Source organism: Lycium ferocissimum, chromosome 12, assembly GCF_029784015.1.
Source record: "Lycium ferocissimum isolate CSIRO_LF1 chromosome 12, AGI_CSIRO_Lferr_CH_V1, whole genome shotgun sequence".
NCBI classification, from domain to species: domain Eukaryota; kingdom Viridiplantae; phylum Streptophyta; class Magnoliopsida; order Solanales; family Solanaceae; genus Lycium; species Lycium ferocissimum.
This window is the reverse complement of record NC_081353.1, coordinates 42,646,006-42,672,230: the sequence shown is the minus strand read 5'-3', so window position 1 is coordinate 42,672,230 and position 26,225 is coordinate 42,646,006. Positions and strand designations below refer to the sequence as shown.

General features: G+C 34.0%; 3 protein-coding genes across 4 annotated transcripts; 2 read left to right on the top strand and 1 right to left on the bottom strand.

Moving 5' to 3' along the window:
- Positions 1-2,377: 2,377 nt before the first annotated feature.
- On the bottom strand, positions 2,378-4,871 carry LOC132040541 (LIM domain-containing protein WLIM1-like). The gene is made up of 5 exons (XM_059431192.1): positions 4,606-4,871; positions 3,734-3,830; positions 3,620-3,654; positions 3,444-3,533; positions 2,378-2,732 (listed from the first exon to the last, which is right to left on the bottom strand). Exons 1-5 carry the CDS (start codon positions 4,738-4,740, stop codon positions 2,529-2,531), a joined length of 561 nt encoding a protein of 186 aa, XP_059287175.1. The 5' UTR covers positions 4,741-4,871; the 3' UTR covers positions 2,378-2,528.
- Positions 4,872-11,242: 6,371 nt separating this feature from the next.
- LOC132039333 (uncharacterized) lies at positions 11,243-11,920 on the top strand. Its single transcript, XM_059429832.1, has one exon. The coding sequence runs from the start codon at positions 11,243-11,245 to the stop codon at positions 11,918-11,920; it is 678 nt and encodes a 225-aa protein (XP_059285815.1).
- Positions 11,921-17,735: 5,815 nt separating this feature from the next.
- Positions 17,736-26,225, top strand: LOC132041025 (WD repeat-containing protein ATCSA-1). Of its 2 annotated transcripts, XM_059431765.1 has the most exons (10): positions 17,736-17,885; positions 20,183-20,443; positions 20,562-20,721; positions 23,077-23,255; positions 23,603-23,641; positions 23,808-24,102; positions 24,890-25,044; positions 25,148-25,237; positions 25,750-25,821; positions 25,954-26,225. In XM_059431765.1, exons 1-10 carry the CDS (start codon positions 17,736-17,738, stop codon positions 26,005-26,007), a joined length of 1,455 nt encoding a protein of 484 aa, XP_059287748.1. In that variant the 3' UTR covers positions 26,008-26,225. The 2 variants fall into 2 exon arrangements, with proteins under 2 accessions (XP_059287748.1, XP_059287749.1); XM_059431766.1 differs by lacking the exon at positions 23,603-23,641.

Below are 26,225 nucleotides of genomic sequence, written 5' to 3'. Positions count from 1 at the left end.
TAAGTTTAGTTTCCAAGGCGAAGTTTTCATGCCAAGTTCAGGGGTTAAATGATGTCTTTTCTCTTTTAACAAATGGAATACTTGTCCATCAATCAACATATACTGAAAATATTTTAAAGAGATTTTACATGGATAAAGCACATCCATTGAGTACCCCCAATGATTGTGAGATCACTTGATATCAATAAAGATACATTTCGATCTTGTGAAAATGATGAAGAACTTGTTAGTGCTGAAGTACCATATCTCAGTGCAATTGGGGCATTAATGTATCTTGCCAACAATTCTCGGCCAGATATAGTTTTCTCTGTAAGCTTATTAGTAAGATTTAGTTCTTCCCCAACAAGAAGACACTGGAATGGTATTAAGCATATATTCAGATACCTCTGACGGACCATCTATATGAGACTGTTTTATTCAAATGAATCCAATTCACAACTAATTGGCTATGCAGATGCAGGATATTTGTCTGATCCACATAAAGGTCAATCCCAGACAAGTTATTTATTTACATGTGGAGGTAAGGTTATATCATGGCGTTCAAAAAAACAAACTATGGTTGCTACTTCTTCAAATCATGCAGAGATAATAGCCATTTACGAAGCAAGTCGAGAATGTGTTTGGTTGAGATCAATTACTCAACATATTCAGGATACATGTGGCCTTTCATTGGAGAGGAATACTCCAACAACATTATACGAAGACAATGCTGCATGTGTAGCTCAACTAAGAGGAGGATACTTTAAAGGAGACAGAACAAAACATATTTCACCAAAATTCTTTTTTACTCATGATCTTCAAAAGAAGGGTGAAATAAATGTTCAACTAGTTCGCTCAAGAGATAACTTAGTAGATATGTTCACTAAGGCATTGCCAACCTCAACATTTGAGAAGCTAATATCCAAGATTGGGATACGTTGTCTTCAAGATATTAAGTGATGTTTTCATCAGGGGGAGCACTATCCTCACTAAGGCATTACTAATAAAATACGCGCTGCACTCTTTTTTTCTTAATCAAGATTTTGTCTCATTGAATTTTCCTGGTAAGGTCAGCAAGCAATGCGTATTACAAATAAATATGTATACTTTTCTTTCAGTAGAATTTTTAATTTACATGGACATTTAAGGGGGAGTGTTGTGAACAAATATGGATGACATGTGGATGCCATGTTGACTATCACTGTAGCAACTCCTCAAGCCAAGTTTCATTAGGCTATAAATAGCCATGCTCTGTAAATGAAAATGGCATCCCAAAATTGTGAAAGAAAAGTAATAGTACTACTGCTCGTTTCTCTCACTCTTTGTGCCTTTATTGTTTCTTAATTCTAGTACTCGGTTTTATTTTATAACATTTTTCTAATTGACAATTAAACAAACAGAACAAATTTTATAAAATTTATACTAACTGCATTTAATATAAGTTGAAGACAAATAAAGGCTCTAACTATATTTCGACTTGTTGTCATAACATGCTTTAAATCATAAGTTTTATATCGTTTGCTAATATTTATTTATGTGCTCTTTTATAGTAGTTTCAAACTTTTCCACTTTCCTTTAATTGTCATTTGTTACATATTTTGACATTCTTTTGCTTTTTAGAATTTCCTTTGTCACGGTGTTTAGCGTTCACCTCTGTTATTTTCTAAAACGGTATCCTTGCTTAGCTTGGATTAATTAACCAAAATTCTGCACCTCTATTGTCAATGCCACTACTCATTTGTTTTTGTTTTTTTATGCTTGAAAACTTCTTGACTAGTAAAATCATTAATAAATTCATTAGAGTGGGACTATGAGAATTGACCACACATCTAGGGTAGGTAAGACTTCCAATTAGTCTAGTGATGAAAACTGATTTTTTAACTCCAAATATAATCAATGTGGGTTCCTTTGAAACTAAATGAAACTTTAGGTCCACTAACTTAAAATCTTGGATCCACCCGTGACTTTATCACTAGAGCAAACCTCACTCATATCATCTGTGTATATTTATTTCGATGAACAAACCAAAAATAAGTTCCTACATTTCATAGGTTCAGTCTATTAGGTACGGACTTTTAGGCTGCTACATGGAAGGTAATATAACTGGAAATGAACTTGCTAAATCAGCTACACTAGGTGGATCAAGCAATTTAGGTGTCTCCGTGAAATCTTCCAGAATTAATGGCGAATTCAAGTTTTTCACTGAGTAGATTCAGCATATGGAAAAGTAAACCGTGAAAACACAAGATGAGGGGTATTTTAAATTTTTTGATGGACTAGTTATAGCACCCAACAGTTCAACAACATATGTGATGAACAAGAAGCAAAAGTAAAAAGTTAATATAAACAAGAAGAATATGATTCAGAATCAAATTTGTGTAAGAAGAAGAGAGAAAAATAGGCTAGAAAAACTAAGTACATTTATGGAAGTTGCTATAAGTCCTCATCTGAATAACCATTATTCATATTCTTGAATTAATAAAGCAGACAGTGAAAATCCAAGAAGAAAAATTAAAGGATGAAAAACTACATGATATACTGTTGGGAGTTTATGATTCTGTTGTTCTAACTGAAGTCTTGTCATGATCACCCTCGAGCTGGCTTAAGTTTCCTTTCTCCCTGATCAGTTGAACATGATGATGCTTGCAGTAGAGGCGTCCCTCGTGCGCGATATAGTTGGATGGGCTAATTACACAGCCTCCATGGCTGCATTTGAAACAGCTTTTGTGGTATGGTGTTCCATTCACAGATACCTATAAACATAGGCAAATCAAGAATTTAGATTATTTTTTTTTCGTGTGTGTGTATATGTATACATAGTTAAAGCCGAAAGCAATAGATTCAATTGAATCCGAAAAACCTGCCTTAGATCTGGCTCCCTATAAACACGCAATCAGATTACATTTTATCTTAATGGTTGAAGGATCAATACACATTTGGTGTTAGACAAAATATATGGAAGAAATAAACGGACTTTTATAGTGTATTCGATGTCCTTAAGCAATTTAAGCCTCACACTTATGTTGTTACAGCTGCGTGGATGGAGGCTAAATTCCTCTGAGATTTTAAAAAGCCGACGGAATTCAAGTTTATAGCCATTTGTGATTTGCTGAGAGGACTAAAGAGAGGGAGATGGAATTATGACTTATCTTTTACAATAGACACCTATTAATAGCCATCCATTTGAATTTGAATACCTTTTAATTTAAGAACGTGTTAAATAAATATTTATATTGCCCCAAACCCAATTTGTTCACTGGATATGTTGTTGTTGTATTATTCAAAAGAAGACAAATCTCCTCTTCTCAAATACTGATCCATCAAATACTAGTAACATTTGGTTCTTTTACATCCTCTAGAAAACTGCATATAAAAAATAGCAGTTCACATGAAAAATCTACCTATATTTACTAGCAATGAATTATTTAACAAATTGTTGCCAAAATATTGCTAACTTATTGTACCTTTTCTGTTGGATAAACAGTATTCTTGCAGCCAAAACATTTATCCCTTGTTCCAACAAACATGCTTGAAACTTTAGCTGCTTGTGGTTTCTGTTTCAAATATTCAACATATATTAGTCAAATCACAAAATGTCCTCTGATATATTGACAATCATGAGTAATTCAATGTCAATTACCTCATCTTTCTCTGGCTTCACAATTTTTGGTGTTCCTGGAATAATTAAAATGTATCAGTAAATTTTCTAATACACAAAATTTGATTTGGAATTATGCACTTTTTTTCTAAGTACCTTCAAAGCTTTTGTCCAAACTTCCAGTTCTTTTGAAGAGCTGATCAAAGTGAGGTCTACAGTAAAGAACTCCCTCAAAGGAATTGTAGTTGCTAAGCTGCAACATAATTGAATGTATTGAACAATATTAAGTACTGATACTAAGTTGGAAAATTGGATCAAGAATTCTAACATCTACTTTCTTTTGTGAAATCCTTCTGATATGTTTTTGTCAAAAAAAAAAGAAAAAAGAAAAATGAAATACTAAACACAAATCTGAAAAATGAACTTGGATTGGCTTAGAAGAAAAACGAAATGTAAAAAACTACGTACTACATTACCCAAGGGTGTGGCCTTGTGGTCAATAAAGTGGGTTGAGAATATTTCAAGTTCAAATTTCAGCGGAGCAAAAACTACTAGCAGGTGATTTATTTCATTTGTCCAGGCTTTGGTAGATAGAATTACGTGATACCTATAATGATGAGAGGTAGCAGGTATTCCATAAAATTAATCGAGGTGCGTGCAAGATGGTCTAGACACTATGCTTATCAAGAAAAGATTGAAATACTTAAACACAAATTTGAACAATGAGCGCTCCTGGATTGGCTTAGAAGAAAACAGAATGTAAAGAAACTAAGTAGTTCATATTTTCGAATATTCTTGTGAAAAAACTGGGGCTTATTGGCAGAAACGAATCAACGTAGATAGTCCTTATAGCTCCGGTGGCAATTAGATCAATGCGTTATTGCTTCAAGAGAAACTCCTATCGATGTTCACTATGCTTTAATACTTTTTATGACATTTATGGACACTATCTACTAGTTACAAGTCTAAACCAGAAAGTGTTTAATTAAAAAAGAACAAAAAAAGAAAAAGAAAAAAAAAAGACAAACCTTAAGAGTACCCTTGCAATGATGGCATCTGAAGCAAGCTTTATGATAGACTCTGTTATCTGCAGTTAATTTGTCAACCAAATACACCGTCTTTTCACATGCCATACATTTTTGTGTTGTTCCTGCAAAAGCCATTTGCAAGTTTTTAGGGGTACCAAGAAAGTCTCTTTTGAGCCTATTTCCTACAGAGCACTTGGAGTTAGTTTGAGAGGAGAATAGAGGCAAGATAAGAGAGAAGAAGGAAGATAAAATATTATGGTGAGGCAAAAAAGGAGGAATGTAACTAATTGAGAAATGGACATTTGACTGTCTTTTTGTCCCCACTACGAAGCATCCAACTACCCCACTTAAGTCCTTTTCTATCTAAATTTCTTGAAATTTTTACTCAACTTTGTCATTTTGAGTGTGTATATAAACATAAAAGTTATCGTCGGATGATGAGAAGATCACGAGTTTAAATTATGAAAACATTCTTAGAAATACAAAGTAAGATTACTTATTAGAGACCAATGTGGTCCGACCTTTTTGTGGATCAGAAGCTAAGCGGGATTTATATACACCAAGCTTCGCTATATGGAGTTTTACTTGATCTTGGGACTAACGGTAAAAGTTGTCATCCAGTGATGATAATAAGATCACGAGTTTAAACTATAAAACATTCATATGCGAAAATGCAAAGTAAGATTGTGTATAGTAGACCAATATGGTCTAACCCTTCCCTTGCTAGACGGCGAGATGGGGGAGGGGCGGGAGGGGTTCTTTTGACAGGATCTTTGTGCACCGAGCTACATTTTATCAAGTTTTCACTTGATCCTGAGAGTAACGATAAATGTTTCGTCAAGTGACCAGAAGAATACAAGTTTAAATTATGAAAACATCCTTATGTAAAGTGTAAAGCAAAATTTTATGTAATAAATAATTAATATCATATGTCCCTTCCTGGACCATAGCTTAGCGAAATCTTTTGCATCAAGCTTCCTTTTATGGAATTTTTGCTTCTCTAATATTCTAAGGAGCCATTTGGACATAATTTGAAATCATGAGATGAAATCATGTTTGGACATGCAATTTGAATTTCTTAAGTTGTATTTTTTCTTACAAACATAAAAACCCCACAAGTTGTGAAAACTATCAAAACTTTCTCAATTCTTATGCAATCTTACCAAATGAGCAAGTCATAATTCATAACAAAATTAATACGCTACTAGAACGCCTTTCTAAAAAATATAACATGAATTGATTAAACTTTAGTTTAATAAAAAAGAAAATTTAACGTGAATAGTAATGTAACTATGACTTGACAGAAGTTAGAACATAAATAAAGGTTGATAGAGGTTAATGAGGTTGGTAAATGGTTGGTGGGAGTAATTGTTAAAAATATCTACCAACTTATGATTTTTTTTTAAATAAAATTTAAACTTATGAATTAAGTTTTACATTTAAAAGTTTTGAAATCATGATTTTTTGGATGATTTGAATGTCGAAATGCTGATTTCATCTCATGACATAAAATCATGACATGAAATCGCTTGTCCAAACGCCTACTAATCGGTGAAATTTACGTTTGCGGATAGTTAATGACATGAAATAAAATAGCGAAAAATGAGAATGAAGTAATTAGTCATGATTGTTACTTACACAGCCATCAAAGTTCACATGCCGTGTTGAAGCCCAATTGGTAAAATGCAACTTTAATTTCTCTTTACTGCTTCAATTGTTATTATGACAGTAAAAAACTTTTGGAAATTTACACAATCATTTCAAAATGGGACTTTTTTTACTTTTCTTTTTGAATTATTTGGTTGTTTTGGCGTGGACCATATTCTTGTCATTGAAATGAAAAAAATAAAGCTGTCAGGATCATATGCAGGCAGTTCAGTTGGATAGATTTTCAAATTCAAATTCCCCATCCAAAGGGGGGCTCATGCCCCTATCATAAATTGATATGTCAATGTAGTTCTTATCCATCTTTTGAATATCAATTAACTACTCATCCATCCCAAGCTAGTTGGAATCGCCTATATAAACCTCCGCATAATTTTACTACTAAAGAGAAAAACAGGTCGATTTTGCTCATGAATTATTTGAAATGAATTAAAATAAAAATGTTTTTATCGTTAATCAAATAGCTAAAAAAAATGTCCGTAGCGTCAACCAAGCAAGTCAAAATGCCCTTTCAACTAGCGGTTGCTCCAACTCAAGTAAAAAAGGGTCAACTTTAGCCTTAACTATTTGAAATAGACCTACCACAAACTTTGCCACATAAATAAATGGAGTTTATCCATCTTTTGAATTTTAATTTATAAATTCTAATCTTGATTATTCTCTTGCTATTATGTTGGAATCGACTAAAATTTAATAAAATGCTATAATCTGGTTAATTTCGAGATAAAAAAACAAAAACAAAAACAAAACAAAACAAAAACAAAAAAAAACAAAAACAAAAATGAGAGGGAGATTTTCAAAGTTGTTCACAAAAGTGAAGTTTTCCTTGATTAAGTAGCCAGCATTAAATCATGGAAGCTATCTTCATACAGAAGGGATCAATTTTCTTTAAATCAGTAAAGTTTGGTGAAGCGATAACCACTCAGGTAAAGGAGAGTTTTCTTATGACAAATATGATGAAAAGATTTAACTTTAAAGGACCAAAATAGTTTTAAAAATTAGTGATATTGAGGAAACCATTATTGTTCGAGATAAATTAAACCGCATATAGATTCACTGTGGTTAATTGACAAATTAACAACTATGTATAAACTGAAAAATAGAACTAGTAGTACAAGATTAAATAAAATCATAAAATATGAATTTATTCATATTCGGTGTTTACACTAATACCTAATGAAACTTGCTATATCAAAATCATAATTAACAAATACACATTCTCACATCAATTTGTCACCTGATCATTACTGATAAGTCAATATAGATGTAAAAACAAGATGTCGTAGATGAATTTTAACGGAATCATAGTGGTATAGGCAGCGGCGGATGTACCAAGAGTCCAGGGTGTTAGTGTATATTTAGGGTAAATTTTATGTGTTTATGTACATATATTAACTTTTGAACACCCTGAACATATATTACAGTATATATTTAGGTTCAACTATTTTTCCGAATATCCTGAGTGAAAATCCTGAATCTGCCACTATGCTGAAGGATTGATACTTGCTAAACTGAAAGTATGAAATGAAACAACAATGACATGTGATAGCCATTGAAACCAATCATTTTCATCCTCTAAATTCATCAAAGCAAAATGAATACGAATTAAAGTAGTGTCGGTTACAGAAGATATTTAAGATGTATAAGGCATGTCCTGCATCTCCCACCAAATGCAATTAATTAACCCGCCATTTCTTTCCTTCAATAATGTCTTCACTTCAAGACGTTATTTATCAAAGAAACACTAAAGGTAATGAATGAACAAGCACTATGGTAACGAGCCGTAAGAAAAATAAGTAGAGAATTCTCTAGTGAAGGAGTAATGACCAGAAGAAAGATAGCCCAGTGATAAGATACACTTTATTTAGCTGAGGACCCACATTGTTAGTGGAAAAGGACCAATAGCTTTGAAATTCCTCCATCCTTAACTAAAGGTCTCAACTTCAAATCTTGAAAATAAATAAGCTTCCGGTAGGGAACACTTCACATTGTAAACCTATCCGGCATGAGTCTGAATTCGACCGGTCAATGAGCTTTGGATATTGGCTAGTTAAACCCCAAAAATAGAAAGGCAAAGCAAATACTTTATGCAATATTGATCTGGCGATTCTACACTATCTTTTCGTTGATCATCTATCTAACTATCCATAAAACTATTTGATTATAGAATTCATCGCTAATCTGTCGCTAACATGACTTTATGATAATTCATTGCTAATCTATAATTAAATACAATTAGTGACAGCTTTTTCCTCTCTTTTTCTTGTAATGATATGAAAAGTCCAAGGTACAGGTGTAGAACAAGACATGACCAAGTAGTGAAGACTATTGAGTGTCATGAATTTGTATAGGTTGTACTTCACCTTCAGTTTCCCTCGAAACTTGTTCAATAATAACTGGCTGACTTGGTTTGCATGAGATCTTAATTTAATTTTTAAATTTGGAGCATTATATGAAGACTAGGTTTGTGTTGTCGCTTTAACTAATTGATAGGCAAGTTCGAAGAAAAGACCGGGTTTATGTAGATCCAAGAGTTGTCTTAATTTGTTCACATGTTCTACAATTGAAAAAAAAAAAGTAAATGAATATTGATCAGTAGATGAGTCTTTTGCTGTTTTTTTCCCCCTCCAGAAATCAAAAGTGATTGTGATAGCTGCTATTTGTGTACGTGTATTTATGTACATCACTCTAATTAGTACAAGGCACCACGTTCGGTACAGGATGTGCACTACTTATAAACAGAGATAATAGTAATATGAAATATCACTTTTTCGTGAGTTTTACAACAAAATTATCATTGCTTTTTTTTACGAACCCACAAATTATCTCGATATTAAAACAACATCGTGTGATAGTTCAAGTAAAAAAAGGTGTTTTAACAACTATTGCCATTTAATCAAATTTTGATCCGTGTTTAATATATAAATAAATAGTTAATTAGGAAAAGAAAACAAAGCAGATATTGATGCGAACTCGCTAAAAAAAAGTGATAGTACACGTATATTTTTTATCATTAACTCTTTGAAAATGGAAAAGGAGGTCCTCGAGGAATTGGAATTGTTACTATTAACAGTGTTTGAAAAAAGAAATCATAACTTGCTCTATTACAGATCTACAGTAATTAGTTTAGTAGAACATTACAATAACAGGATAATGCACTTTTGATCCTTCCAGTCATAATATCTCACAAATATAATAAATTTAATCGTATTTTAAGCTAAAAATGAAAACTAGGATTTATCAATAATTAAGAAACTAAAATTATAAATTTTTCAAAAATAAATTTAACATTATGGGTTGATTGGTGGTTGGACCGTTGGAAGGTCCCCTTCCCTTGGTTAGTTCCAAAACTTTGCTGAATAGACTGAATGTCTTTTATTCAACTTTAGTAATCTCGTAATTATCCACGTGAATTTTGAACATATAACATGACCTAATAATCAGAGACGATTCGTGATTTGAAATTTGTTATATATAATTATATACATATTCAGTAATTGCTGAACAAATATATAGTATAAAATTTGGACCAAACTTACTGAATTCTGCTGAATCTGTACATTCTATACTAGCTCCGGTTCAGACTTAATTCTGTGTAAATAATAAACCTCTCAAACACGCGAGGGCAAAGACACATCTAGGATTTAAAGATAACGAGAACACCACAAAATTGTTGGCCGTAGTTGCCTCGTTGGACGCCAACGAACTTCATGTGACGACTGGCAAGTAGCTTCGTAGCGGACTAATAGCGTGAGAAGCTGGATATAACATTAGATGAAGCTCTATAAAAAATGAAATTACGGTTATAGTGAAAGTATTAAAATTATAAAACAAAAAAAAAAAAAAAAAAAAAAAAAAACGTAAGAATTTTGTCATATAGGTTTAAACCCAAGTCACAACTAACCAAACCATCTACTTCAACGAATGTTCTCAGTCAAGCTTTAGTTTATTTGGGTGCCTACTCAGATATATATATATATATATATATATATATATATATATATATATCATTTTTCCTAAGTTAAGGGGGTCGGGTGATCTATCAATTTACATCCACCTTTGCCTGAGGACATTGCCTAATTTAATGAAGTGCAATGAAAATTATACGGATATTGCCTCATTTAATGAATTGAGATGTAAATTATGAAATATCATTGTTTACTTTTGTGTAGTGACGATGTAAAATTCTACTTCTTCTCTTTTTATTTTTTGGAGGGGGGTGGGGGTGTGCGTGGGGGAGGGTTCGTTTGAACCATTTTAAAATAATGTTTACGTTTCTTCCGATAAAGCATAATATAACTCTAGAAGTTTTTCATTTCAAATATTCTTTTCGTATTAATAAGTTGACCCAGATTTTTCAATTTAAAAAACAAGGAATCCGTGAATAGGAACATTTCAATTGTATAATTATCTCTTTAAAATTTCACAATATCTACTTTGTCACTACTATAATAGTATTCCTTTTATTATAATTAGACTACATCTCAATGTTAGGAGTGTTTTTGACCAATTCAAAAGTTTCAAACCCCTCCTCCAAGACTTCATTTTATATTATTCTAAACTCGTAGAAGTATACATTAAATTATTTCAACGTGCCACAGGTATACCTCTTTTACAAGAATTTAATAGTCAAACGAACCCCAATAGAACATTCCACGAAATATATCTGTAATCCCTTATTAAATAGCCAAAAAAAAAAATAGATTAATTAAGAAGTGTTCAAGCCCTCTCTTTTGAGTTGACTATTTCTATATTCCCCCTCTTTTGGATCTAGTCTTCCAAATGAACTCTTATAAATAAGCTTATGCACCATCTCTTTTTTATTTAAAGTCTCAAATTGAATTCAACATTAAAGTGATCACTCCAAAACAAAATCAATCCGAAATCTCCCTATAACTTTTTTGTATTTTCCCACTAAATGTTCAATCATTTTATTTGTGGAAATTTTCATCATCAAGAAGAAGATAATGACATGGAAACATTAAGCCCTTGTTCAACTCCAAAAAGATCATCAAAAAGAACTTCATTATCAAGAACCAAAAATAGTAGATATAATCCTTATGCAGACCGTGGCCTAGACAAATTTTCAGCACTCTTAGCCAATCTTGAAGACAAAAAACAAGAAATTTATACCCAAATGGGATCTGATGATATCGCTTTTGTTCGTTTCGTTTTCTCGAATTCAAATTCAATCAAGCCCATTGTTGTCAAATTGAAGGACAAAAATCAAACATCATCAAGTGACACTGATGATGACAAACAAATGATCAAGAAGAACTCAGAGTTCGTCGATAAGAAGACCATTCACGAGGTGTCAAATATTCCAGCTAGTGAAATTGATCAAGAACGAAAAGTAGAATCGAGGAGAAGGAAATTTTTAAGGAATTTGAAGTTGGCAAATTTCAAGAAGCCAACTTATTATATGCCATTGGCTATAATCTTAATATTGGTATTTTTAGCTGTTTATGGAAGGTGTTTTGCAATATTGTGTACATCAATTGGATGGTACACAATACCGACCATAAAAGCTAGCTCAAGAAGGACGAAAAGGAAGTATATGAGAAAATCGGGAGAAAAAAAAGTTACAATCTGTGAAGAACCAAAAGATCATAAATTGCTTGCTGGAAAACATGGCCATAAGAGCAGTTGATGAAGATCATCATCATTTTTTTTGTTGTGCATATTTTTCCTTGGTTTTCCTATTTGGACATTTCTTTAATGACTTAAAAATTCTTTTATTGATATGTAAATCTTGTATTATTGAGTTGGACTAGAAATTCAGTCAACTCTTAAAATTAACGTGTTCTTCTGACCATATATGTACATTAGAAGAACCTCTATTAATGTGTTCTTGAATTGTACGTCTTTTTAAAGTTCATGGAAATCAAATATTTTGTGTATTCTTATATGTATCTAAATGAATTCTCAGTTCACTATGGTTTGGGAGAGAGAATCCAATGATTTGCTTATAGTTTATGTATATGCATCAAAATACCTATCATTTGACAGACCGGAAAGCTCATAAGAAAGACAACCCAGAATAAAATATTTTTTTGTCAGGACGATTGGTTTCATATGTATTATTTGTTATTTTAGATATTATCTGAAATATTTTTTTATTTTTCAATTCCGATTGATTGTGTTATCTTTACTGTAATAAAGGTATTTGCAATTATTTTCGTTAACTGAATGATCACACATTTACTTATTTTTTAGTAATAATATGACTCTGATCCGACATTATAGTGACAATCAACATAAAACTAACTGGTTTCGGATGGGTCTTCGAAAAAGCTCTTATGTGGTGTCATGAACACAGTTTAACTGAGTTTAAGTCAGTTCATAATTATTTACGACCTAAGTCTCTAAATTTTAGTAATTTGAGCTTTTATACAAATGGAACGTAAAGTGTCATGCATCCGTTTCGAAGATTATAAGTATCTGTTGGAAGTCAATAAAAGCACGATCAAATATATTTGGAGAGGCGAACTAATGTGCAGATCTTTGGGCAAATGAAGTCCACAAACATGCAAAAGATTTGATAATCTGAGAGAGTGCACTAAAGAAATTGAAGTTTCTTCTACTAGCAGATTTAAACCATGTTGATTATAAAAGAATTTAAGAACTTTGTTTAGCCAATTTTTCAATGCGCCAAAAAAAAGGATTTCTTAATCACTTTTTGTTTAGCTCAAATGCTCAATGATCTCAAAGTTCCGTTAATATACGAGCCTCATTTAACAAACAAAAAAGTCAACTCTAATTCCATGAAAAAGAATGGCAACTTTCTTTTATTTGCGTCTTATAGCATATAACAAAATAATCTCTTCTTCTTTAATTATCATCAAACATTCCATCGCATTCAAATGAAGCTCTTGCCAATTTTAGATCAAAAAAGCAGCCCACGTGTTTTTGAATTTTAGAAGATAGTCCCACTTGAGAGTGGATTAATTTGAGGATGGTAGCTGTTTTAAATGCTGCAGCTTCAATATTGACAAAAACATGTTTGTGGCATCATTAATATTAAACTAGAGTAATAATTGGATTAGTAAACAGTATAAAGTATGACATTTACCTACTGCCACCATATTTTGCTTTCTATTCAGCGTTCGCTTTAATTTAATAATCCATACAGCGGTCTTCATTTTCCTTTAATTTGGATTGGAGACTAAAATAGAAGGCAGTTGGGTTAATACATAATACGCGTTTCGTGTTTATCTAATAAGTGACTCGGCTAGGGGTGAACGTTCGGGCAGTTTGAATTGATATGAAAACTTTAATTTGGATTTTTGATTTTCGAATTCAAAAAATTAAAATTAAAATTCAATCCAAATAAGTTTGACTGGATCGTTTTTCTCAAGTTCGGTTTCAATTTGATTTGGTTATTCGGATTTTCAATTTTGGGTCTACAAGTTGAGCTTTTTCTTCTTACAAAAATAAATGAGGAATTATTAAGTTCATTCTCACCATAATCATCCAAACAAAATGTTCAGTGAAGGACCCACTACAATGACATAACAGCCTGAATAATCGACTCGTTTGTCAAGTAGAGTCTCACGAAATCTTCCTTCTTTGCCTTCAATTACATCAGAAAATGACTTGTAAACTTTATTATGACCGTCCTTCATCAGTTGTCCCGGATAGGGGTGTTCATGGTTCGGTTTGGGTCGGTTATTGGTTAAAACCATAACCAAACCAATTTAGTCGGTTTTTAAATGTCTAAAACCATAACCAAACCAAGTAAAATAATAACCACCGGTTTGGTTATTGTCGGTTTGGTTCGGTTTGGTTCGGTTTTTCAATTTATGACTAGCCGTGACAATTCAAATATTCTCTCTCTACATTCTTCAAATTTCTTTGTTCTCTTTTTTCTCTCTCGGCCCACAAAGCGGCGAACTTTCTTTGCATATTGAGGAAAGACATCGATGGCAATGTAAAATGAAAAGAGATAGTAGGATTTTTACTTTTTACCCTTATGCTTACGATTTATTAGAGTTGGCTTGGATTGTTGATTTGGACATATTCTTTTAAGACATGGGCCTTAAAAATAAGTAGACCAAAATTAAATTAATAATTAAAAGGTATAAAATATCTTTAATTATTTATGAAAAGTTAATATTATACATATAAATAATTATAAATTTTATGTATATAATTATCGGTTTGGTTCGGTTATTTTTTACTATAACCATAACCAAACCAAATATTATCGGTTTTTCAAATTTAAAACCAAACCAAACCAAACCAAACCAAATGTCGGTTTTTTTATTCGGTTTGGTTAAATTTTCGGTTTGGTTTTGGTTTTAACCAAAACTGTGAACAGCCCTAGTCCCGGATTCCATTATCAAGAAGTGTATCCACAACTAGTACTAATTCTCCAAGTGTAGATCTACTTATTGTTTAAAGATCGGTAAGGGTGTTGTTTTGATAGATAGCTCTTCTACAGAGTTCATTAATATCTAAGCTCATTAGTTTACCCCCTATTTACATGAATGATCAGTCTCAACTCAGGAGGAAGAACTGGTAATAGAGACAAAACTATCCATTCTTGCTTTTATATTTATTCGAATAAAATGCTTAGCCAGTTCCAGAGTTCATTAATATCTAAGCCCATTAGTCTACCCCCATTTATATGAATGATCGGTCTCAACTCAGGAGGAAGAACTAGCAATAGACACAAAACTATCCATTCTGGCTTTATATTTTGTTCGAATAAAATGCTTAGCCTGTTTCACGCTTCTAATCAAAAGTCTTTTCTTCTTCGAACTATTCAAGCAATGAAACCATTATCTAGAATATCTTAATCTAAACAAAGTAGAATCATGTCTAGACAGAATACTAATAGTTCATATATACTCAAGTTTACTGCTACTAAATCCTTATAAATTATACGCAATTTAAATATCAATAAATATGCTTCCTTGAGGACTCAGTGCCACGACTCCTCAAATTACAATGAAAAATAAGGTCACAATAAATACATCTCAATTTGTACTATTCATTAGCCTAATAGAATATATTGACTGATTTAGCAGGGTTTTGGACTTAATATGAGGAATTTGACCAAATGTATATGGTAGGAAATATAAAGGTATAATTTTTTTGAATTTTTGAATATCTGAAGATCCAAAGTCCCAAAGCCGAAATCCAATCCAAAATTCAAAAATTTTAAAAGTTAAATCTAGAATCAAATCCTTAATCTGAAATTCAAACTAAAAATCTAAGTAGGTGTTTGGCCATAGAACCCAAAATATTTTCACTTTATTTGAAATTTTTGAAGCCCGAGTTGAAGATAGAGTTGTGTTTGGTTATAGTTTTTCAAATAATATTTGGTGTTTGAATGTATTTTTCCTAAAAAAAACATGACATATGATTTATGCCCTCCAATTTCTAAAAACTAGCAAACCACCTATTTTGACTAATTTACCATCCTCATTATTTTTTCCCCTCTATCCAACACGTTTCATAACTCTAATCCTTATTATTTTATGCAATATATAAAAGTCACATTCATTAACTCCAATGCTTATTAGTATTTTTTTTTTTTTTTCAAACTGATCAACTTCCAAAGAATGTCAAGTTTTTCTATGAAGTTTAGAATATTGGGTAATGGGTAGTAAAGCATTGAGTAGTTTGGTGACTGGTATAAATGGAGTCATTTTGTAAAAATAAAAAATTTAGGATAAAATTGGAAAAATAAAAAAAAAAAAAATGCAATGTCCATAAACTGAAAGTTGAAAAAAAGTGAAAACAAGGTTTTAGGTGTTTTTCAAATTCCAAATACAATTTGAAGTTGTATTTGAAATTTTCATGGCCAAACAATGATTTTTAAATAAAGTGAAAAGATTTTGCGAAAAAAGTGAATAATCCTCATGGTCAAACGGGTACTAAAACATTCAAACCTGAATTAGGCAGCTGATAACAACCAGACTAAGGGTGTGTTCGGTATGGCGGAAAATGTTTTCCATGGAAAATGTTTTCCTAGAAAATGTGTTCTTGGAAAACAAGTAGATTTCTTATTTATTTTCTCATGTTCGTTTGGAATCTAACATGAGTACTAGAATGTTAAAATACTGAAATTCTACAAGGAGATGACAAGCTTCACAGTGCCAACTTCATTTCCCCAAAACAAAAAGTAGAGGTAAACAAATGCCAGTGCCATTCAACGTCTTTTACAGCAAAAAATTACTTTAGTTAATAATCCATAACAAAAGGCACACTGATTTATGCTACAAATTTGAAGAAATTGGCAACAAAAAATGATAAAACTATGATTATTGAAGCAATCAAAAAGTTTATTCCCAAGTTGAGAGAACAAATCAACTCAAAACCACATGAGTTACAAGTGTTCAAGCCGAAATCCAGGGAAGGGAAAGATTAAATTTTGAAGAAATTATCAACAAAAATTGTAGTACTATGATTATTAAAGCAGTGATTATGGAGAATACCTTTGAATCTTTGCAGAAATAACTATGGAGAAAGTAGGATGAAAAACCCCAGAGCTCTGGTGAGAAACAATGATGGAGAGAGAGGAGGAAATATGTGGAAATAACGTTTAAGTGGGTTGGGGGAGGGGGTATATCCCAAGCTGCGTCGAGGGTGGGGTATTGTATTTCGCGTATGTAGTGCCAAGGTTTTAATTTCGGAAAATGATTTTCCGAGGCCTGGGAGGGAAGTCATTTTCTCGAAATTTTAGTCTGTCAAAAAACAGTTTAAAATGAAAACATTTTTTCCATACCAAACTGTAATAGCCTTAAGAGTCTGTTTGGATTGGCTTATTTTAGGTGCTTTTAAGTCAAAATACCTTTTAAGCACTTTTATATTATTTGAATAAAATAAAAAAATTGCTTTTAATTACTTGCTTTTAAGGTAGAATAATAAAAATAAGCCGGACTATAAGTTAAAATTTCTAATTTGTGACTTACCCTTTTAAATCATCAGCTAAAAACTCATCCAAGTAGGTTCTAATTATTAAGGGCTCCAAATTTAAGCATGCTCACAATAGTCAATAAAAGAGACTCACTATTTCAAAAAGATTAAAAAAAAAAAAAAGAGAGTTAATAGTCATGCCTTCCTTGACACACGTTCAATAGTCCACGAAGACATCTTGTCACCATTTGTCCCTTTCCGTTGTGGTTATACTTATCCACATATTACCTTCTTTGCTAGGCGCTAGGGTTACTTTCTGCAAAAAAGGTCCACCTATCAACTGTTTGAGGAAATGTTTAGAAGAAACAACAAAGGCCAAGATTGGTTCCATCACTAGAATCATGTGTTTTGGGGAATTAAGAGGAGTGTAAATCATTTCCAAATACCTTTCAATTTCATATTAGATCAGTTGCAAAGACCTTCAATTTCTCACTAGATCATCTGTAAAGACCTTCAATTTCTATAAGTATATATATATTGTTGCGATCTACAATTATAATAGTAGTTGATTTTGGTGTTGGGGGAAGGATGCGAGGACGATGTGGAAGGAGATCGGAGACAGAGAATTTGGCAAGCTTCGCACTAGTTTATTCAGGAATCGTATTAAGTCGTCTCGAATCTCTTCTATTCAACTCTCCAACTACAAAGATATCGTTTCTCCTCATCGTGGCGCCGTCAACTCCCTTCAGGTTACTTTTACTTCCTTTTCGATCTACCATTTCAAGTTTGTTGGTGCATACTTATTATTGTATTAGTGATTGTTTAGGTAGGAAAAAGTAGCAACTGATAGTGGGCCTAATCAGCTTCGAGGTGTGTTTTTATACATAGATGTTTATAGGAACAACTGATAATTGGGGTGTGAAACTCACAAAAAAGTGACAATTCATGTGTGTTTTTGACGATTAACTCTTATCTTTATACACAACAACAACATACCAAGTGTAATCCCACATGAGATCTAGGATGGTAGGATTTATGTAGACCTTACCCTACCTTTGTGGGGTAGAGAGGTTGTTTCCGATAGATCCTCAACTCAAGATGGCAAAATAACAGGATAGAAAGCACGTGGAGCAACAGATAGTAATAAACACTAAAGAAAGGAAGCTACGCGATCACTAAATTGTAGTACTACTAATAAAGAGAAGCAAGGATGAGGCTAGCCCCTGCCTCTTCCAACTGCAGTGCGACAACACTCGGCGACCTACTAACCTTCTGCCCTAATCCTCAACCTCCATACCTTCCTATCTAGGGTCATGTCCTCAGTAAACTGAAGATGTGCCATGTCTTGTCTAATCACCTCCCCAGTTCTTCTTCAGCCTACCTTGACCTCTCCTAACTCCTGTTATAGCCAACCTCTCACACCTATAACTGGTGCATCTACACACCTCCTCTTCACATGCTCGAACCATTTAAGCCTCGCTTCCCTCATCTTGTCTGCCATAGAGGCCACTCTCACCTCGCCCTGTATGACTTTGCTTCTAATCATATCTTTCCTAATATGCCTGCACATCCATCTGAGTATCCTCATCTTTGCTACCTTCATCTTTTGAATGTGGGCGTTCTTGACTGGCCAGCGCTCAAGCCCATAGAATAAAGTTGATCTAACCACCACTCTGTACAACTTACCTTCAAGTCTTGGCGACACATTTTTATTGCACAGAACCTCGGATGCGAGCATCCATTTCACCCACCCCGCTTCAATGCGGTGTGCTACATCATCATCAATCTTTTTCGTCTCCTTGGATTATGGACCCAAGATACTTGAAACTTCCTAAGATATGACTTGTGTGTCAATCCACCTCATGGGTTATGTCGCTGAACTTGCACTCTAGGTACTTTGTTTTAGTCCGGCTTAACCTGAAACCTCTAGAATCTAGGGCCTCTCTCCAAGCTTGCAGTCGATCATTAACTCCACTGCCCGTCTTGTCGATCAATACTATATTTATTTTATTTAGTATGATGATAATGTGAAATGTGAGCTTAAATGAAAGTGAGATTCATATCCTAACCCTAATTTGTTTGTGAGTGAGGCATAGGTGTTGTATATAAATTAAAACACAGAAGTCGGTCTTTTCTAACTTCTATGAGTATTATTAAGTCCTAGGATTCCATATTGAAACGAGGATAAATCAACTGGTGTAACTCATATCCATGGGCTACTCTCCACGTAGTACATAAATGGAATGGATTTTAGTTTCAAGGAATGGGATTGAAGTGAGCATATGGAGGCTGGTGATTCATAGAGCTGAGCCTAAGTATTTTGTGATTGAGGTGGAGTTGATTGACATTAGCTCCAAGAAAAATCGAGGCTAATAGGAGGTAGTGGTTTACATATAAACATATTATAGAAGAAAAGCATAAAATATAAAATTAAGCTTAATCGAAGTCGATGCCTTGCTGTCTCCAAGTATCTCTATTTTGCATTAAGCCATTAACTCCCTTATATTTTAGATGCCTTAGGGAGTGCATGTTGCGTGCATTTTGTTGATTGCATCTTCATACCTTGTAAAGAAAAGCGAGATGAGAATATTTTTTTTGTCCCTCAGACATTTCGTACATGTTTACATTAATGTTAATATACGACCTCTAGATGCAAAAACTTGGAGATATGTGCTTCATTGAAATAATGGTTAACCCATAGAATCGAAAAATGAACTGGGAGACACTTATGGAGAAGAAATTTGGACAAGCGTAACACTAGAAAAAAGTTGGTCTGTGAACATGGTTATCTTTGGTCTCAATTGCACACAGTATTTTTTTTCTCAAGAAATTCTGATTATGAGCTTGATTACATACCTGTCAGGTGATTAAGGCTATAGTTATTAGACTAGTACATGAAACGAAAGTTTGAATTCTTCTAGTTAACTTCATCTATCTGGGTTTATTTTATAATTTTGCCAGATTATATCTGGTTGAGGTGTATAGATGGAACTTGCATTATTTTAAAAGTACCTCCTGTGTACATTTATTGTGATCACAAAATCAGGTTGATTTGACAGAGGGACGATATCTGTTATCCTCTGCTTCGGATGCATCAGTTGCTGTTTATGATGTCCAACGTGCAACTGATTACGATGGAAGTGGTCTGATTGCAAAGCATAAGCACATACTTTTGGTTGACAAGCAACATGAACAGGGCCACAAATATGCTATTTCCACTGCCATCTGGTATCCAATTGACACAGGGCTTTTTATTACAGGCTCTTATGACCATTACGTTAATGTCTGGGATACTAACACGACGCAGGTAGTATTTCTTTCTGATCACCTTATTGTACTCCACGGAAGTGCAGTTTTTCAGCTTATTTTCCTTTTTATTGAATGAGTTCCTAGCCTAATTTTTGATTTCCTTAATTGTTCTTAAGGTGGTAATTAATTTCAAAATGCCTGGAAAAGTGTACAAGACTGCTATGTCTCCGGTGGCAACATCACACATGTTGATTGCTGCTGGATCTGAAGATGTTCAAGTTCGTCTTTGTGATATTTCTTCGGGTGCATTTGCTCACACATTATCTGGCCATCGTGGTATGCTGATATCTATTTCCGACATTAATAAAGTATTTCCTTTTGCTATGCTTCACCTTCTAGATCTATCAGACATGTTGTTTATCCAGTGGGGAGTTTTTCTCGATGTCTTTATGTCATGAGGTTTTGCAAGATATCCTCGACCCAAGAATTAAGGTCTAGGTTCTCTTCCTTGGAACAAAGAGAGACAGGGCTGGCTTTCGACAAAAGAAAGCTTCTATTTAGCGTCTATGCTTTTAGACCATTGAGGGTCTGGTCCCTGTTCCAGTTCTTAGGCAGAGTAACATGCCATTCTGTGGGGGTAATAGGAGCAGTTTAGCAATTTAGTAGTTCCTGGCTTGGTGCATCTTGATCCATTAGAAATTTTATGGTATACCCATTCCCGCCTCCCATGAGTTCAGGCTAGGATGATATAGTATTTTGTGAGTTAGCTGAAACTGATTTTTCTCTCGATTGGGTGCTAAAGAATGGGATTCGAAGTCACTGTCTGAATTATGTCTTTTGGGTCAGTTTTATGTCTGAATAATATCTTTCTTGGGTCAGTTTTCTGTCTGAATTATTTTCTTTTGTTGATATATGGTCTTCTCAACTATTTCTGGAAATGATAAAAAGCCACTGTGAGCAGAGTGTAGATGCAATAACACGAAAAATGACTCGACATTCTTGTATAAGCTAATCGTCCTTAACCCAATGCAATTTCTGTAAGGTCCATGCAAGTTAAGCAGCACAGTAGTCGGAACAGAATGCCAGATATTGGTATCCTAGTGTAGTATGTTGTTGGAGTCCCTTCAGGACAACTTCATCTTAATTTATTTGAAATATATATTAATAATACATACTTGAATATTGTGGTGTAACACTGTAACAAATTAGTAATTGTTCACAACTATCAAAACCACAGGCAAATGGTTGATGTTCGATTCAAGATCCCTGAATACTCTCCGCCTAGTTTCTATGAGGGTCACCAATTTCATATTACAGGTAGATGAATGATTTTGACACAGTATTATAGAGCTGTATCATGGATGTTAGTTATATCGAAGGCTGCTGCGTGGTGCGCTGTGAGCACCAAGGTTTTAATGAAGCACATAATGCAATTTAAAAGCACACTTGCCCCGGGCTTTGGTCTAGTGGTAAGTGGTAAGAGTGCGACTTGGTGTATGGGTTAGATGCATGTCTTGGGTTTGAACCCTACTGCTGACAAACATCTTGTATTTAAGTAGAGAAGGGTAGAGGAGCGGGCCCAATATCCACCGAGTTTTGACTCATGTGCCATCGTTTCTCGGGGATTTCTCTGTTATTAGAAAAACACACTTGAGTGAAGAAAGGAAAAAACGAAACCAAAAAAAAAAAAAAAAAAAAAAAAAAAAAAAAAAAAAGGAATGAAGAAAAAATAATTAAAAGTACCTCTATCCAGATAAAATTAAAAACTACTCCATGTAGAACTATGTCAATTGAGATAAAAAAACAAAAGATGATTTTGGAGTTATTTTCAGATGGAAAGATGCATTTTTAAGTTTCTAATTCAAATGCAACAACTAATTTACTTATATTAATTTCTAATTTATTTATCAGTACATTTCCTCAATGATTAATCTAGATGCTAAGGTGCACACCTTAGCACCTTGGTGCTGACACTAAACTGCTACTTAAGCAAGGCAAAGAGTCACCTCCACCTAGTTAGAGATTTCCTCAAACACGTCTTTTACAATACTTTTGCTTCATTTTAGAGCTGCTCGTATAGATTTCCTATGACATGTTTCGCTGCAAAAATAACCACGTGAAATTTTCACGTTGTGTTTATTCTGTTCAGTCTGTATTCCAAATCTCTCAATACAATGTTGCACTTTCTTATTTTAAACATTTTTCACCTCGTTGTGCAGCATCCATTATTGACTCCATTATTTAGTATTTACACCTTGCTACTGATTCCTTACATTTCAATTTGTTCAATAATACTCTTTCCATTTAGGATATTCCAAAATATTTGGCACGATTCTATTAATAATACTATTTCTTTCATTTCTTGGAATGTTCTACAATTAAAGTTCATTTTTCTATACTAATTTTAATGTGGAGTGATATACTTTCTATCAAACTAACTTTTTCAACCATTACTTTAATATTTTCTTCTGCTACCATTGTATAATCCTCAAGTCAAATTAACATTATAAACTCGTGTGTTTGGTCAAGCGCCCTTAAGAAAAAGGAACTGATTGCCCATTTTCAACCTCTCCAAATCAATGGACCAATCCTATAGTCATATTTTCTTTATTTCGCATTCAAGATTTTTGTGAGAACCACTACTAGTTCAGAAGCCCTTAGATGTTTTTTTTCTCCCTTGGGTTCTGGCAGACGGAGTCATGTCAGTTGAATGGTCTGCTTCTAGCGAGTGGGTTTTGATAACAGGGGGATGCGATGGCGCCATTCGTTTTTGGGACATCAGGCGTGCAGGATGCTTTCGTGTTTTAGATCAGTCTCATTCTCAGCTTGGAAGACGCCCAACTCTTCTTACACGTTCCACTGCAAATAAGGTTACCTTCTGTCATTACGTATTACTTAGAATCATATTCGGAATTTTAATGGCACATATTATTCTTCTATTTCTGCATAAAATTGAGAGGAAGCATTGTTCACCTTTTATTTCTGATAGCAAGCTGTTCATTTTCCTTTGATTTAATATTGACCCATTAAAATCTAGTTATCTAATTCATTTAGGGTGTGTACAACATCTGTTTCAAGCGAGTTCCTTTTTTAATTGGACAGAGTTCTAAGAAGAGATGCTCCTCTCTATCTTCACATTGGTACCCTTTGGAGAAGAGAAGGGAGCAGATTATAAGTAGACTTGCTTTTATTGCAACTTTTTTGCTTTTTCTTTCAGAGAGCACAGAAACCACACAGTTGTTCTCTAGGTTTACAAGTAAGTCTATGCTTTTTGGTCCCATCTCCTTTTGTGTCAATGAACCTTCCCTATGTTTTAATTTGTGTGAGTTGATCTAAAAAGCTTAATCAGGGTGGAATTGCTGATTCTGTTCGATCTTATGGTTAGTTTTCGTGCCTGTAATGTATTCTATCTTCCTGTTCAGAGTTCCACGCCGAAATCATCTTCAGGAGGCCCATCATCTGCTAAAGGCCGTCCATCTCAGAACAACAACAACAACAAACCCAGTGTAATCCCTCAAGTGGGATCTGTGGGCCGTCCATCTCAGAAGAAAATGGGAAATGGTGTGAGTATCAAACAGTCTGCAAGACAAGTGAGGGGGTCTGGGAAGCAGCGACTGCATCCAGGGATGTTGTCTAGTCAGGATAGAGCCACTGCTCATTATGGTGCTGTCAATGGATTAAAAGTGACCAATGATGGAATGTATCTCCTTAGTGCAGGTTGACATCGCAATTCTTTTCAAAGACATTTTTTCCTCCTCCCAGCTTTTGTATTGCTACTGCTTGGAATTTGTGTATGCATTGTGATTAGTTTTCTCCACTTAAGAGGCTGAAAGGTCTTACGTCACTGTTTCTGTTAGATGTATGTATGACAATCTGCGGTCTGTCACACATTACTCGTCCTTTTATAGTTGGTCAACTGTGAAGTGCGACTTCTGGAATTTAATACAGCATGTTATGGTGCTTTCTAATCTCATTCTGATATGCTTTTCTAGCATTTCTCTAGAAAAATTCTTTAGGCACTGTTTCTAAAATACTGCATGTAAGATGTCGTTTGAAACAATCTTGGATAGCAGACATTCTTTTATTCTTTATCTAGTATGGTGTGGTAAAGCAACATTAGTGGACATAAAAGCTGGACTTCCTCAGTGAGAATAGCAGAGCTTTAGTAGGTATAACTTGTCAGTATAGAAACCAAAAACTAGTAATTCAGCCAGTTTGAAGTTCGTTTAGTTATTTAATCACGTAAAATGCAATTAGTTCCGATACGCCATTTTCAGGCTACTACTGAGTAGCGGTTGGATTACCTTAGCCATCGATAGCTAACACAACCAAAACAAAGTTCACTGCCATTTTCTGTTTGTGTCATTTAAAAGTACTGGAAATGATATGGGTAGAGTTGTTCCAATGTGATTAGGACATCTCATCCATAATTTATTGCTTTTGGCTACGTGGTGGAAAAACACACGCAACTGAAGCTTTAAATATTTCTTCCCTTGGATTTCAGGTTCTGATTCAAGGTTAAGGTTATGGGATATTGAATCTGGTTGCAATACACTTGTGAACTATGAAACATCACGCCTGCAAGCCACAAAAGCTATACAACTAGCCATATCTCATGATTCAACACTTGCATTTGTGCCATGCATGTCAACTACTAAGGTAAATAATCTTTTACAACCCCCACCCCACTACCCCCAAGAACTGTTTATTATTACGCAAGGTTATTTTTCTTTAGTATTAACTTAGTGTGGAAATCGTGTAGGCATTTGATTTGTGGTCGGGCAAGACGATGATGGATTTACGTGGCCACTATGAAAATGTGAACTGTTGTCTGTATGATTCACTGGACCAGGTACATAATTTCTTTGCCTTCCCCCTAGGTACATGGTTTTGGTAAAACAGTGAGTTCTGCATAAGCTGTGATCTCCTGAACCTCAAGTATCTGAGTGGTACCACTTTTTTCTATAAACCAAATTATATCATTCATTGTATACTGGAAGTTGCTATGAGAAAAACATTGATCGAGCGGCTAACTCACCCACTAGCTAATAGGTCATCCTAGTGCATATGCACAGAGGTATTCTTTCTTTATACTAAAAAGTACATGAAATTCAAAAGATCTCATGACAAGGGACACTGTAATCGTTTAATTTATGCAGCATAAAGTACAAGCAATCTTGTGTTTTACGTGGTGAGGCATTGATTCTTAAGCCTTGCTTCATTTCTTTTTGCTATTATCTCATCTGATGTAGACAGCAATGGATTTTGAATGTTTTCCTCAAGTCCTACCATCCTAGCCATCATTTCCCCTCGGGGACTCTGATAAATTGCTTTTATTCACATTTGAAACTATTATGTCTTCAGGAACTGTACACGGGTAGTAATGACCGGAAAATTCTTGTCTGGTCTCCGAGCAAAGTCACTACTGATGAACTGGTACGCCTTGTAACCTTCATTTTTTTTTTTTTTTTTTTTTTTTGGTTGGGTTAGACAACTTTAGTATGTTTGTACTGAGGGTATCTAAACATCGGCCACTTGAGACCTTATGCTATCTGGGTTAAAATGCAGGAGGGGAGGGATGGACAAACTTTTGCGATCGATCAAGATAATTGGAGCGACTGAGTAGCTCAGAAAATTTCAGAGGTTCCATGTCAAGTTTGAACTTTCAGTTTCCTGTATTTACCACTAGTCAAGCTTGAACGAAGATGTAATAAATTGGAACCCGATGCTGTATAACATTTTCCTATTTTTATTTGAATGTGCGGACTGTATCCTAACAAACGATCAAATAATGGGGAATGGTTCTCCAAAGTCCAAATGGAAAGACGAGTTTCTTGTTA

Bases quoted from the DNA above. Each gene is read 5' to 3' on its own strand.
- LOC132039333 (XM_059429832.1), top strand. From the start codon at position 11,243: ATGGAAACATTAAGCCCTTGTTCAACTCCAAAAAGATCATCAAAAAGA.
- LOC132041025 (XM_059431765.1), top strand. From the start codon at position 17,736: ATGTGGAAGGAGATCGGAGACAGAGAATTTGGCAAGCTTCGCACTAGT. The intron at 25,238-25,749 runs GTACATAATTTC...TTATGTCTTCAG, and splicing joins TGTATGATTCACTGGACCAG to GAACTGTACACGGGTAGTAA. The intron at 25,822-25,953 runs GTACGCCTTGTA...GTTAAAATGCAG, and splicing joins AAGTCACTACTGATGAACTG to GAGGGGAGGGATGGACAAAC.
- LOC132040541 (XM_059431192.1), bottom strand. From the start codon at position 4,740: ATGGCTTTTGCAGGAACAACACAAAAATGTATGGCATGTGAAAAGACG. The intron at 3,655-3,733 runs GTACTTAGAAAA...TAATTATTCCAG, and splicing joins TTTGGACAAAAGCTTTGAAG to GAACACCAAAAATTGTGAAG. The intron at 2,733-3,443 runs GTACAATAAGTT...CTATGTTTATAG, and splicing joins CTGTTTATCCAACAGAAAAG to GTATCTGTGAATGGAACACC.